At 42.2% G+C, this 15,995-nt stretch overlaps 1 protein-coding gene across 1 annotated transcript; it reads right to left on the reverse strand.

Moving 5' to 3' along the window:
• Positions 1 to 543: 543 nt before the first annotated feature.
• Positions 544 to 3,563, reverse strand: LOC108928955 (homeobox protein CDX-1-like). Its single transcript, XM_018743171.2, has 3 exons — positions 3,122 to 3,563; positions 1,463 to 1,608; positions 544 to 917 (listed from the first exon to the last, which is right to left on the reverse strand). The coding sequence occupies exons 1-3, from the start codon at positions 3,561 to 3,563 to the stop codon at positions 684 to 686; spliced, it is 822 nt and encodes a 273-aa protein (XP_018598687.1). The 3' UTR covers positions 544 to 683.
• Positions 3,564 to 15,995: the final 12,432 nt, after the last annotated feature.

The following is a 15,995-nucleotide window of genomic DNA, read 5'->3' on the forward strand; positions in this document are numbered from 1 at the left end:
GCATAGTCCAGTTGGTACTGTGTGAATAATAAGACAATAAATGTGTTTTAAGAAAGGGATGACAAGACATCTTTAAAAAGAGTTATGTTTCGAGGTTGTCTGTCGCCTTGTCCGGAACATATACCAGTCAACGAACTGAATCTTGGCTCACACTTACACCAGTGTGGTGTTGACCGAACACTAACTAAAGCCTCAATCTTGAAAAAATTAAGTTGTCATTTTAATTTAAAAACATTTTATAATCATCACACTGACAAAATATTTATATCCAACAATCAAACAAAAAAGCACACTAACATAAACACAATTTTTTTTTTTTTAACTTCAATAAAACCTGTATTGTGAAGTCTCCAGCATCGGATTTTAAAAAGTGTAACATTTAAGATGAACAATGTAAGTGGCGTATTTGACAAGTGACCCATGGAAATCTGCCTTGTCCAGTTGGCCTGGGAGTGGCTGAGGATCCCCTGAGGATGAGCTGGAGGAAGTTGCGAGGGACAGGGACGTCTGGGCTTCTCTGCTCTCCCTATCGCCACCGTGACCCTAGAAGGACAAGCGGTCAAGAAAATGGATGGATGGATGGATGGATGGATGGTTTTCTCGACACCAGTTCAAAGCCTGCCCTCAGTGTACTTCCAGTCTATTGGAGTGCTCAGTGCTTCTGGCAGTTTCAAGTCAGCAGCTCACTGAGTGACAGTCACTTGCTGCATATTCCGAACAGGCTGCAGGTTATCTATTCCCATAGGAGGGTAGACATTGATGTGAATTTCTGAAGGGCTCATAGACACCCGTGGTGGAAGAGGACTCAGGGAGCCAGGTTCACTGTGCCCAGAGCTGCCACTGCCATCTGACTGGGCCATTTTCCTCTTGATCAGTTTCCTCTCTTTGGCCCTGCGGTTCTGAAACCAGATCTTCACCTGTAGGAAAATAAAACGTTGTTGAAATTGTGGGACGCTGAAATAAATGACAGCAGAGGCGCTTACCATGTACAGATGTTGCACACATACTTGTTAGCCTACAAATATAAAAAAAGACAATTGTCAGTTAAGCACGTTACACTCCTGGTTTGCTTCTGTCAGCATTAACATATTTTTAAAAAAAATCCATTTGGATTCTTAAGTTCACTTTTATCTTAAGCTATTTGAATACATTTTATCACATGTTTTTCTAGTTATATGTCCACACCAACGGTGCGTATGTATAGACAATATATAAACTGCGTAATATATCTAGGTATATGAATTATAAATTGACGGTTTGATAGCTAGACATCACAAGGACTAGATATTTTTGAGCTGTACATTGTATACATGATCTGGATACTCTGTGACAATATAAGCCTATCGCTAGAATAACACTACTGCACGATTGATTGCAAGATTGTTGTCTTTGCAATAATATACTTTACTTTTTTTGCAAGCAGTTGACAGTGAAATCCCAATATACAGTAGTTGAGGGTTACCTGTCTTTCTGAGAGTCCGAGGTTAAGCGCCAGCTCGGATTTTCGTCGGATTGTGATGTAGCGGTTATAGTGGAACTCTTTTTCTAATTCCAGTCTCTGGTGGTCAGTATAGACGACTCTGTATTTGTCCTTCGTCCTCGTTTTCCCTGTTATTTAAAGGAACATCCATTGTGATGAGTTGTATTACAAGAGAGGCTGCGGCAAATGTGCAGCCGATACTGAACACATCCCAAATACAGAGAAATTAATGTCGTCCTTTTATAAACACCTATTTGAAACTACGAAAAACGAGCTGCTGAAAGCTAGTATCTAGAAATGTGACAAATTAATTCGTCGTTTACGTTATTAACAGTTTTCCGACCAACATATACCCCTTAAACCGTATTTGCATTTAACGCTATAAATTACGTTTAAATTAATAGCCATCTATTTCTTACGACTTTTGGAACCATATGACCACTAGTGTCTCTGGTGTTCTTGCACCCTCATTTGATGTCCTATTTTGCGAAAATCTTTTCTTTGATTTTTTAAGCCTTTTTTTGTTCGCAAATTAAAGAAATAATTTATCCCTGACGAAAAACCATGAAATTTCACTGTGCTTTATTAAATAAAATTGTCTTAAATAAAAGGTGCTTTAAATAAAGTTTGCTGAACCTCTGTTACCATTTTAAAGTGTTTTCATTTAAAGCTATCAAACTGAATCAAATATAGGAATAACCAAATGATGTAAAGCTTATATGCTGTATTTCTAAAATGCGCTAACTGCGCACTGGTTCGTCTAACACTGGTTATTTTTTCTTAGCAGTCGCTCGAATCTTTCAGTAAATATGAACCAAGACTAATAATGGCAATAAAATTATCCTTATGGAATATATGGTAGCATTTCCTCATCATTCAAGGTGTATATGAGGAACAACAGCTAAAATAACTATATATTAAAGCATTCGATACGTTGAAAATTTCCATCATCTAAACCTTGAATACATTATTTAAATAACTAATAAACTATGAAGAACTCGTCTGAACTCGGCGTATATCAGAGAATAAAATACATTTCAAAATAATGCAGAAAAGTGAAATATTTTTCAGAATAGTCTACAATTTACATAAAAAAGCAACTTGTGTGGACTTAAAATTTGAATTAACATTTAACTCATTCATTGGTATTCTCATCTTAGGAACTGTTGTAATATGATTAATCAGTCTAATGTTATCTACTATATATTTTTCCCATAACTATAAACAATGTTCGTAACCTTATTTATTCATTTATTTGCAGTTTTCAAGTAAGCTGTATAATTTAAAAAAAAAATAACCTCTAGAGTTATTCTGGGAGAGGACGCAGCTAAATTTAAGTAAAAAAAATAAAATAGTTGTATCGGACCAGTTTTTCGAAATGGTTTTCCTTACGGAAAAACCGCTTCTAATATAAAAAAGCGCTTTTTTAACACAGTAATTTGCCCAGATTGTGGGAATGACGCAACGCTATACTGTATGTTCATATTGTAGAATTCAAAGAGAGTTCTCGTGAAATCAAAGGAGCCGCTGAACGCTCTCGTGCGCGGAGAACCCGCCTGCCCTTTTACACGTAGCAACAAGGGACCGTCAGGGAGTCTCGAGCCGCAGCACCAGCACGTTGCCGTGGACGGTCGCACTCACCGGTCGAGGTGGACTGGGCCGTTTTTCTCATCCACTGGTACGAGTTGCTGCGTCGTTCTGTCTCAGGCGACTCTTCCGACACCGGGACACTCTGTGGCGCGGGCTGCAGGCCCGTCGATCCCGGCGGAGGATTCATAGCTGTGTAGTCTTGAGAAGCGAAGGAACCCTGGCCGGGCGGTAGGTTGTTCGCAGGCCCAGGTAGAGGGGCCTGGGGCGCCAGTCCGTATGCACCCCAGTCCTCTCTCTGCCCCCCATACGGGGGTCCCCAGGTCCCTGTGGCCTGTGAGTGGCATTCCATATTCGGGACGTGATGGTATCCTGCATAATCGGAGTACTGTGGAGCGGAGATGAAGTTCTGAGGAGGCATGTTGATGCTGGATCTTCTTACTGTTCCCTGATGGTACATGGTTCCTTCTTTGTCCAGAACGTACCCCACGTACATGACTGATGGAAGGTCTTATTTACGGCGACATATCTGTTGCAAAGGTGTGTGACTCAAACGTGTCCCGTTCCGTTAATGAAAAAAGGCTCCCGGGATGTATAGTCCACTGGAGGTTCCCGGAGAGGTGGTTAAGAGACACTTCCAGAGGAGCCTCAGATGCTCATCGCTGAGCTGTGTTGACAAGGTGTCTCTGGCCACGCCGCGGTATAGCCACTCATACCTGACGTCAGGAGGGCCCTCACACTCAAGACATTTGCATTCAAATGGACAAGTATCGGTGCTGAACCCACTTTCTAGCCCCTCCTCGCCCTTTCTGAAACATCGGCCTGCGCAACACACTTTTTTTTTTTCTTTTTTCCCCCCCACTTATACTTTTTGGCGCCAAAATTCAATGCAAGTACTTGCCGGTATGTAACACGAATTTGCGAAAATCAAAGTGACCAATAAACACGACCGGTGAAAACCGATACGCTTTTAGAAATAACGTTCACAAAGTTCTCTAATTAAGACGCATTTCCACGCAAAAAAAAGAGTATAGATTCAATTGTTAGAAAAGCACAATCATTCAACAGTGCAGCGATACTGCAACTCCTGATATTAAGCACATGCAAAATTGTTTGAACGTTTCAGTGTTTTCTTGACGCATTATTAAGTTGTATTCTGTTTTGGCTGATAATATCATATAAATGGAGATCTGCATATTTGACTCGGACCGAATATAACAGTTACATCATGTGCACCCTTTTCACAACGACATAATCGCACACATATCCCTTTGCTGCCTTCGGAGACCCCACTGCGGGAACGTGGCGCTCCCACGCTTCGAGGCCTCGCACGCGCGCGCGCGCGCGCGCGCTCCCCCGCCCGCCCGCGCGCCCGTCTCATTGTTGCGCTCATTCAGGCCGGAGAGGTGCGAACCGCGCAGCGAGCTGTGTCTGGTTGCGCAGCGCAACTATTCACATTCACATCAGTTCCCACTGTGACACTTTCAGATCACACGTCCCAGCCAAATCCGGCGAAAGGAAACCTGCAACCTCACATCACGTCCAACCTGAAAAGCGAGGATGGGGAAAAAAAAGCCAAATTTCAACACCTTCCTAGAGATTCCTTCAAGTTTTGTCTTTTGGTGATGTAGGGAGCTCGGACATGAACTAAAAGCTCACATGTATTCGAACTCCTTTCGTGACTTCATCATCATATTATCATTCACGTTAAATTAAAGCATATGATTCATTTTTAATCACTGTGCACACATATCTTTAAAATTAAAATTCCTCAGTATTGCTAGAAATACTCATACAATTTCAGTATGTATATATATATATAACATCCAACAATTAATGCAGGTGAATTTTAAGCTCGGATATTCAGTGAAATTCAGCGGAGCTGGAAAACTCGTTCGATGAATTGGAGTACCTTTTTTTCCACATAAGTTTTTGCCATTAATTTTCACAATTTAACAAACCTTGTCTTCTCATTGTTTGTGAGATACGCGTTTGCTCACAGAAACTGCAAAATATGTATTCCTTTTATGAGCTCGTAATTTGGGCATTTTTTTTTGCATCAATCACTTAAGTAATACTTTGACTTAATTCGTTTCCTGTCTTAGGCACAACAAATAAAGAAATAAATGAAAAACATGCAGCAGGATTACCATTTTCAATCTCTCACTTAGGGAACATTCATCTGTTTTCAATTTATCTGGACAGTTAAGAATACTGTTGCTAGAATTTATAAAGGATGAATTTAATTTCATCCACTTAAAACGCTTAAACAGTCGGGCACGTTTTTTCACATTTAAGTAAATTTGCTTGAGTCAGTTTAATAAGGTAGTTTTATAAAGCCTCCATGCTGGCAAGCGGTCTATCAGCACCTTAATCAATCAGTGGTGTCAAGTCGTATGTTCGACATGTTTGCCTGCTTTGGTGATTTGTTGTCAGTAATAATAAAATAACCTAAATGAGGTTTTCCTCACTTTTCGTTTTACCAGCGCTTTACCTCCGCGAACACGCTTTGCCCTCTAGCGGCTGATAATGTTGTTGCACCCATTAAGATCCAGGTAACGCGATCGACAGCCTCTTCTGCTGCCCCCTTGCGACAGAATACGGAATTTGCCGAATCATTTACGCAATCAATTATAGTCAAGCGTGCAAACGTCTGAAGATCTAGACAGTTAATATACTATAATTATTTTTGTGTACATCTCTGTTAATAAAAAGAGAGGGCACAAATAATTGGATAGATAGATAGATAGATAGATAGATAGATAGATGACATTAGGTCGGTAGTTTCACGACCGTTACACGACTCCGTACTGTAAACCTGCGATAAATCATCTTAAATTTGAGTGTTGTAGGTGTGAAATAAATGTATTAATTTTCGTATGGAACATGTTATTTGAATTTGTCTCATAACTAAATGTACTCATTCATTGCAGTGTGTTCTGTCATTACGTTGCTGCATATGCTGCTGTAGCATTTCTTGTACGATTAAAGTAATATCTAACACATACTGATAGTTGCAAAGCACACACTTCTTCAAACCGGGAACGTTCACGTGTATTTAACTGAACCAACACTCACTCGCTCAATATTCAACAAATAGTAACCAATGCGATGCTCCGATCACATAGGTACGGCAACCCGTAAGGTTCAATCTGTACGAGCATTTTTACAGCAGGTGTATTGCATTCATCGCAGCGGCGTTGCTGTGACCAGGTCTGTCCTCTAGGGGGCGTGTCAGCCCTACTCTGGTACAGTGCTCAGCCATCGCGGTATGAGACATATTGCAGTGATAAGATATTCACTGTCACAATGAAAATACAATTTAGTTTCTTTGATTGCTGCAAGGACGACAACCAACAATTTTATTTAATCAATGTGATTTGCTTAGTAACCAAATTTCATAGCCATAAATTCAAATTCTCTAATATGAAAGCTGACTTTGTAGCGCTCTCGAGTAAAATCGCAGTACATTGCCACTCTCCAAGACTTCACTACTAAAAAAAAAAACAACTAAAACTGTTACACTCTGTAAATTGTTCACAATTTTCATCCCTCTTTGTATTCCCTTGACACACACTTGCTGAAGCCACTTGTCCTGTGCAGGGTCGCGGTGAGCCGGAGCCTAACCGGGCAACATGGGGTGTAAGGCTGGAGAAAGAGGGGACACAACCAGGGCACGATGCCAGTTTCTCACAAGTCCCTCACAAGGCACCCCAAGCAGGACTTGAGCCCTAGCCCCACCAGAGAGCAGGACCCGGCCAAGCCCACTGCGCCACCATGCCGCCCATAATATCTTTATGCTGTTCTTTTTGTTGCTTTCATACTTGCATTGTGTTAAAAATGGTGGCATGGTGGCACAGGGAGTAGCGCTGCTGTTTCACAGCACCTGGGTGGTGTGAGAAGATGCAGGTTTGATCGTCACTCAGTCTGCATGGAGTTTGCATGGTCTCCTCATGTCTGTGTGGGTTTTCTCTGGGTGCTCTGGTTTCCTCCCACAGTCGGAAGACATGCTGTTCAGGTTCATCCATAGTGTGTGAGTGACAGAAAGAGAGTGTGTTCCACTGATGCATGGATGAGTGACCCCTTGTAAGTAGTGTATCTAGCAGTGTAAGTCACCTTGGTAAATAAGGTGTGTGGGCTGATAACTGTCACGTTTTAATTGCATTTTCTGTATTACTCTATTTCCAGAATATCTCTTTTCTGAGTGAATATGGCCTACATTTCTGCTTGCTGCCATTGAAAGGCTGCAAAACATTCTGTTGACATGACGCCCCTTCCCACCCCCCCTAAAATAGAAATTTAAACAGGATTGAGGAGGGGGCGGGTGTGGTGTCATGAGCACATGGTGATTGAGAATGTGAACCCAGTTGTCATATGAGCCCAGCATGGGCCGATGCAGACTAACAGAGGTGAGGACGTGACGGTGCCAGGCAGCGTTTGTGATATAAGCGGGATCGGAGCCAAGTTCATGGCCGTGATTGAATTGCGGGTAAAAGTCAGGTTCGTGGCCAAGATTGGGTCAAAGCCAAGATCGTGATCATGGTCGAAGCGTGGCTCAAAGCCAGGTTCGTGATCAAAGAAGGATCAGAGCCAAGTTTGGCCTCGAAGTGTGGGTAAAAGCAATGGATGTAGTCGTAGAGAAAATGTGGTTCAAAAGGAGAATCGAGGTCATGGAAACCGACACAGTAAAGGGGCTCTGTTCTCTTACGAGCTGCTGCAAAGTTAGCGGTCTGAGGACGCCTGTCCGAGAAGCACTCCTAGGGTTTGTGGCACATGGCATCTCGGAGTTATTTTCGACCCCCTGACTGCGCCCTAACTACACGCACCTGGCAGGAATCAACGGGACAAAAAGCAGTGGTTTAAAAGCAGTGAAACCACCGTTCTCAGGTTGCGGAATCTCCCAGTGACAACCGGCCATTCAATTCTCACCTCAATCCTTTCACTCTTCGCCCTGTTTCCTTGCCCCACGACTAGACTACTCCGGTTTGGGTCATCGCTCCTCACCTAGAACTACGACTTTGGATTCGCCTGCTGAACGATGTTTGCACCTTGGTTCTCAAAACCTCGCCTGTCCCTCACCATGAGTCTTGTACTGCCACGCAATCATTAATAAATTCCACTGCAACCGGGTCCAACCTCCTGCCTCGCGTCTCGTGGTTGTGACAGTTGTACAGAAGGGGATTCATCCACTTTTTATTTATTGCAGCTATAGTCATGACTTTTACAGAAAGAACCCAACAAATAAATAGAGATACATTTCTATTATTATGTTTTTTGATTGGGAACTGCAAGTGACCACATGCTGACAAACATGTCCATGTAATGCATCCGTCACTTCCTCCTGGCCAGTTTTGTTGAAGTGTACCATGGAGCAGTTGGCACTGAAGGTGAAACACTTTATAATATGTTCTCTCCACACGATCCTCCATCACACTGCAACTCACTCCCTTTTCTTTTCCCCACCGTTTCTCTGTTCTTTGCTGCCTGGTGACTGTCTTGGGTGTATAAAACAACATAATTAAAAGGAGATTTAATATCTTATGTATTTTTTAGTTTCAGCCCTTTTAAAGTAGACAATTTTAATGTGTCTTCATGTAAATAAAACAGTAAAATGAAGTGACATTCCCTCCACAATATAACCTTCCTATGCAATGTGCATAGAGGAAAATTATTCTACTGTATGAGTTGTAAATGAAAATAAATGTCTTACAGTTATTCCTTTATTTCTTTTATTCCATTATAGCTCTTTATAATATATTTAATAGAACCTAACCCATGAACAACTTGAGAGACCGAGCTGTATTATTAAAATTTTCTTGATTGTGACATTGTTCCAAACAGGCAGCCTTCATTGACAAGATTTTTGATAGCAATAAGGGTTATTGCCAATCCAGGAAAAACCACTCTTTTAATTCTGAGCTACTTTAGTAGTTTCTTTGCCATTGCGCTTGGGACCATTGTACTCCTGAAAAATTAATTTCTGTCCAAACTTTAGCTTTCTGCAGACAAGAATACATTGCATTACAACATTACTGTTTTTTGTACCATAGATCATTCCTTCAGTTTTGACTACATTTACATTTATTCACTTAGCAGATGCTTTTCTCTAAAGTGCCTTACAATGGATACTATGTAGTGTAGCCCACACACCAAGATGGCTTACACTGCTAGATACATTACTTACACTGGGTCACTCATCCATACATCAGTGAAACACACACTCTCAGTTTAACTCACACACGATGGGGAAACCTGAACAGCATGCCTTTGGACTGTGGGAGGAAACCAGAGCACCCTGAGGAAACCCACACAGAGAACATGCAAACTCTACACAGACTGAGCGGAGATCGAACTCATGCCCTCTCGCACCACCCAAGCGCTGTGAGACAGCAGCACTACTCACTGCGCCACCCAGATTACCACATTGTATTACAGCATTACCATTTTTGCACTGTAGATCATTCTTCTGTTTTGTCTGGATGACCAGTCCCTGCAGATGATAAATACACCACAGCATTGTTCTGCCACTGCCATATTTTATGTTAGAAGTGGTGTTGTTTAGGGCATGGGTCATGTTACTTGTGTGTCACACAAAGCGCTTTGTGTATTGCCAAAAAATCAGTCTTTTCCCACACTCCAGTGTAATCACTCCAAAATAGACTTTCAGTTGTTTTTTTAAGACCTTCTTTCTTATCAGCTTCTAATGGCGCTTGTGATACACTCTAGGTGTCTGATGTACCTTCTCTCCACTCTCCGCCACTGGGTTCTGTAGCTCTTTCAAAGTGAATGTTAGCCTCCCTGAAGCTTCTCACACAAGACTTATTGTTTGATTGGTGAGTTTTCTGGGACAGTTTTAGAGTCTTTGTGGTTTGATGCTCCTTCTTCTTCCCGATTTGTAAGCCAGCAGTGCTGGGTTATCCATATACTGTGATACTGTTTTGTTTCCTTTTCCTTCACAATGCATTTTTATAACTTTATCTCTTACTTCCTCAGGATGCCCTTTGGTCTTTATTTTCATGCCTTCAGATACGTGGTCTGACAAGGGTTCCCTGTAGGACATTGATTCAGTAAATGGGAGTTTTTTCTTCTTTCTTCTCCGCAAGCAGAGTCCAATGGTATGGAAAATAGGTATTCTACTTAGAGAAGTGTCTTGCACATGCACACTTTTAAGTTACCAGACCACAGGGTCTAAATGCTTATATTTTAGACTTTCTTTGGGATATCTGCAGAGAAATAAATAAGTTTAGGTTCTACACAGTACATAGTGTGTAAGCATGTGACTTTGCAATTGCAGATAAACGGGACAAAGCTTTGCAACATTTGAAAATGTTTGCAGGGTCTGAATACTTTTACAAGGCACCGCCTTTCACGGGATGTTTCTATTCTACATTGTCCTCATTTGCTTATTATATGTTGAATTTAATTATATTTTCAAAATTTGCTCTTAAATCCTGTTACAATGAGGTACTTAATATAATACAGAGGTGATAAAAATGTTTTGACAGATACGTAAGTATGTGATTTCCAGCCTTCAAAGTGCGAAATCTGATTTCAAAAGCTGCGTTCCGCAGAAAGAGGACTGTTTAATGTGCGGAATGATAACGTGTGTATTTTTGTTCATATCAGTAGGAAAGATTTTGCCATGTAAATAAATCAAAAAGATAGCACTGGTGAGACAGAGACTCTCAGGTTCTGTAAGGCAAACATATAACAGATGTGTAAAGAAAATGTCATAAATCTTGTCTATTGTATCTAGAGCATCCCTCCTTTAAAGTGATTTCAAATTTTTAACATTTTTTTCCTGACACCACTTCTTCGCCAGGCATTGCTTTTTCAAGGACATTCTGGCCAAGACGGGGAGTCCTGCCAGCTTAGCAGCAGTAAGGGTGTTCCAGGCGGGCTTGGCAGCTCATCTCAGGCTGCGCGGCGGTAAGGCTCCTTCGGACTGTCCCAGTAGCTGACCCCGTGCTGCGCAGTAGGAGCGCTTCTTACAAGATCATCCAGTCATATTTTTAGACGTGTTTTTGAATGGAGGCCGTAGAGCCGACGGAGCCGGCAATTACTTTCGGCTGCTTCTGCGGATGTAACATCTTTGCATGCTGTTTTCTCAAGTTAAAACAGGATACGAGGAGCGTGAGCCGGGTTGAAAAACATCTTTATTTTTTCAAGTGGACAACAGGAAAGGGTGTATGCGGGAACGTGTTTTTTCTCTGTGTGATACCAAAAGACGTATGAATAGTTACCACTGTTTACGTGAGCAAGAATGCAAACGCGAATAACTTTCAAATAGCATTTACTTCATTTTATGATTTCCTACTCATGTTAAACATGCAAACTCGTGTCTCGGTTTGCATAAGATATTTATTTTAGCATTACTCTGTATGTTTCGGTTATTCAGTATAAAACCATGAACCAGACTGTTAGCATCAGAATAAATATTCTGTGAATAGTTATTTCTTAAAGGGTTTTTAAGATCATCATAGTGCACCAGAAACTGAAAAGTATGTCACTGTGACGCTGCAATCTGTCATTTCTAGTAATATTTCTGGAATTAGCATTGTGGTAAATTTAACTAGTGTCACATTCCAATCTCAGTATTGTACAATGCACAAATGACTGCAAAAGAACGCGGCAGCAATTAAATAAAGTCAAACTATGGTGAAATACCATGCTGCAGTTATTACATACTACAGACTATACATACATCACCTATGAATAAACAGTTGGAGAGGTCTCAGAATCAAAGAAGTATGGTGATTTTTATAGCTTATGTTAATGTGACAAAGGCAAATAATTTCAAGTGACTCAGAAGTATTTTCGCATCTCAGGTTTTTAGACTTGGAGTGAGTTGAAGACCTCACACGGAACCCCGGGGTATCCGCTTTCTTTTTTGCTGAAATCTCTTGCGGCGCTCAGCTGCACTTTTGATTCATCAGCTCAGCGTAACAGCTACCTTACCAGCTGTCAGGGACGAGGACTGGACGCAGGTAAGTTTGTGGACCCAATTGCGGGTCGGACTTTAATCTCGTTGGACAGGTTCAAGGGACGAGGCAAGGTCAGAGTCAGGAAACAGGCGTGGGTCAATCCAGGGACGAATGTGGCAATACAGGCAATCCAAAACTCGGTGGTCGGTCAAAGAACAGGCAAGGGGTCAAGACACAAGAGCAGGCGAGGAACAGATGCTGATGAGAGCCACCGAAACTGCAAAGGCACGGCGCGATTGCAAGAATCCGTGCCCGGGTGTGGACGCGGAACCTCTTTCATCCCTGGTCTTCTTGAGTGGGCGCAGGTGTCTCTGCTTTGCTCGTTCCCGGGGGCTTGACACCAACCTTCATATCGAGATGAACTCCTTGTGTCCAAAGCATTGCTTCCTGTGAGACTTGCAAGTTAAGTGGTATTTCAGGTGTATTCACGTGCAAAATGCAGAGAACAAGCGAACCAGTCCAAGGATAAACTATTATTCTGAAAATGTGCAAAATTTCCCTTTGTATTTTTGTATTTATTTGTGGGTAGGGCTGAAACAAGATATGAATCCAGGTAACTTTCTCCAGGTACTGAAATTGTAGTGACATTTTGATGTCACATAATCTGTGTGACACTTTGCCTAAATCTGCATTGTGACATGAAGAAACTTTCACACAAATCAATTCCTGTATAAATGAAATAGTTTTCAAAAACCTGAACGCTGAATTTCATTTACAGTGAGTAAATTGACTGTCCCTCACGTGCACATACTATATGCATGTTTCCCACAGGTAGATGATTTCAAAGCGTAAGCAACACGTGAACAATCGAGAGGAGCAGTAAACCAAGGAATATTGCTGCCTTGGTTTTCATAAGCTGGAATGTCTGCCTTTCAGCAGGATGCTGTGTTTCTGGAGAGTCTGAACTCAGAACCTCAAGGGAGAGACAAAATCTGATGCAGTGCTCAACATCTGGACCCGGTTCCATGGGGCAGTGGGCACACTTGCCCCATGGGGACTTCTGCTCCTGTGTGTGGTATAGCATCTCTGCTCTACTACGGTAAGTTATTTCTTTAATTAGCCCTTAAGACAGGTCCTGAGGTCCAAAAGCGGAGGTTTAATTAGAGTTTTTCTGAGGTACTCCAGCTCAGACCTAATTGGGGTGGTTCTGTGGTCCTCCGGCGGATGCTTAATTGGGGTACTTCTGCGCCAGATGCAGCAGCACCAAACTGGTCACGCCATGCCAGCTTGGTTGAACTTTAATTTATGGAGACGCTAAATTAAAGCTCCTCGCTGCACCACCACCTACACGCGCATGCAAAATGTTAGCCTTTACACTGGAAACTCAATGTCAGTGTTTCCACTGATACTGGAAACCACATTGGTTGAATTTTATAGCTGTAATAACTACCTGGGTAATATATTATTTGAGTATTTAGTAAACTATCTTATTTGTCTATTTGTCTTATGCCTTTGTTCAGCGCTCTTTGTCAATGTGTGAGAAGAGTGCTCTGTAAAAGTAAAAAGAATAAAGTTGGTTATACTGTGAGTATGTGAGCCTGTTTTCTGGAGCTATCGCATCCCTTTCTCAGGTGTGACATTCCCTGTATGCTATGTCAAAGATCACAATTTTCATACAGATATAGATGGACTTATGGTATGGTAAGTGCTGAGTTGAAGCCGACCCATAGCAACCACTCGCGTGGTTTTCAAGGCAAGTCAAGGGAGGAAACAGAGGTGGGTTGCCAGGTCCTTCCTCTGCATGGTGAGGGAGGCAAACACAGGGAGAAAGACCAGGCCACCGCACCCCAAACAGGACTCAAACCCCAGACCTGCCACACAGCAAGGCACCAGCCAAACCCACCGTGCCACCGAGCCCCCGAGATGGACTTATACATCCACAAAAAATATCACATGGTTTTTCAGGCCTGTCACAACCTCATGTGAGTGTGCCACACTTCATTTCCATTTTTTTCTGCATGTCACACTGTAATAATAACGAGAATGTCATCTGTTAAGTAATTGTGTCATTGATGTACCAGCTTGGTTTTTACCGTATTAAATTTATTTATTTAGCTGAGGCCTTTCTCCAAAGTGAATGAAAGCACTGTTCTACCTACAGTTACTTATCCATTTGTACAGCGGTGTGATTTTTACTGGAGCAATTTAGGGTAAGTGTGTTGCTCAAGGAGAAATTCAAACCAACAACCTTCAGCTCTACAGGCAGCAGCACCAACCACTACACTACCAACTGGTCCATTGTCGCTGTTAAGTATTAACTTGCTCTTTTAAAGTTCACTTTATGGATGTGAGGCTTCTATTAATTCATCTTTAAAATGCATAAAACTGCATCAGCTGAGAGCTCATATTTGTATGGGAGTCATCATGTGAAACAATCTGCAGTAATAGCTGCAACAGATGTTTAGGGCATCCCTACACATACAGTAGACCCCTCAGACACAACTTGAGCCAAACACGTTCAAGGTGTCTTGCAATTCTTCTCCGAGCATCTTTTTTTAGCCACTTTGTGGCCTGCCTGAAAGTTCCTGTGCAGGCTAAAGAAGGAGGACATAGTGCAGAAGTTAGGAGGAGCATGCCTGGGTCCCTCTGCAGGCGACATAGGCGTGAGCGTGGGGAAGGGGGAGGGGATTGGCTACGGGGGACATCCGGCCCATTGTTCTGGTTCTAGGTGAGTGGTTCGGCGCAGCAGACGTGGCCTCCTATTGCTTCACCTTTTTGGATGGAAATGCATTGTGTTGGGGGGCTGGAGGGGAAGTGCACGTTGCTGATGGGAACAACGCGAGCGGACGGCGGCGGCACACACCTAATCAGGGGGTGGGGAGTCGGTGCTGGGATGAAAGTATTTTGGGCCTCCGTGCTTTTCTTCGGCTGGGGAAAATGTGTTTTTGGCAGGATATTAGAGACCCCGTAATGTGTTGCCTCTGTTGAAGTGATTAATGGTACATCCTGTGTCTAAGGGCTTTGTTTGCCTTCCGAATGGGCCGTGGAAGTGAAAATTTGGGAGCTATGCTTCTGCCCAATTGCTCTAAGCAAAGTAATAAGTGTGTTGCTTAAATATACCGGATCTGCTTATTAGATGCGAGGAACCATACAAATATTTGGCTGTTAGACAATATGAAAACAAATAGGATCTTGGGCTTTGTGATCGGCACTTGTGATCTACTCTCGGATTAATAACAGATTAATTAACTTGGCCCAGGCAAATTAAATGGGTAAACCAAAATTTTCCAGTACAAATATCTTTGTGAAGTTCCTTCGGATAACAGCTTTCACTCTGTGAAAAATAAGAAGGGTGACATGTCAATAGCTAGATTTTAATTTCTTTGAGCTGTGGTTCTCAGCTCTGGCCGTAGAGTACTTCCGTTGACTTTTATTCTATCTCAGGTTAAAATTTAGTAGCCATGGCTGGGCTGACAAAGGGTATGGAATTCACGCCCTGCTTGGGGTGCCTTACGGGGGACTGGCGTCCCGTCCTGGGTGTGTCCCCGCCCCCTCCAGCCTCCGGTTCGCCGCAACCCCGCCTGTGATAAGCGGTTTCAGACTCTGTGTGTGTGTGTGTGTGTGTGTGTGTGTGTGTGTGTGTGTGTGTGTGTGTTGGCTGACAAAAGAAATCTGACCATGATCATAACTATTTCAACACTGCAACGCTATGGCCTTTTGAGAACACATCTGTACTTTTCTAATCATAAATCAACCAAATCAATTAATGTAATAAATGAAATAAAGTGTGTTCTGATCAGAAATAAACCATAATAACATAATCAGCACTTTATTTAACTCAATGTTATTTCACTGCTTTCCGCAAAATCATGTCAAAATTGGATGTTTTACGAGCAGTTCAGGTCATGTAGTTCTCTTGAGGTCTCTCCTGGATACTGAACTCAAACTTTTAAATCGCAAGTTGGTGCAGTTAAGCGCAGTGTGATGTATAAATACATTTAATG

This window comes from Scleropages formosus, chromosome 14 (assembly GCF_900964775.1).
Source record: "Scleropages formosus chromosome 14, fSclFor1.1, whole genome shotgun sequence".
NCBI lineage: Eukaryota > Metazoa > Chordata > Actinopteri > Osteoglossiformes > Osteoglossidae > Scleropages > Scleropages formosus.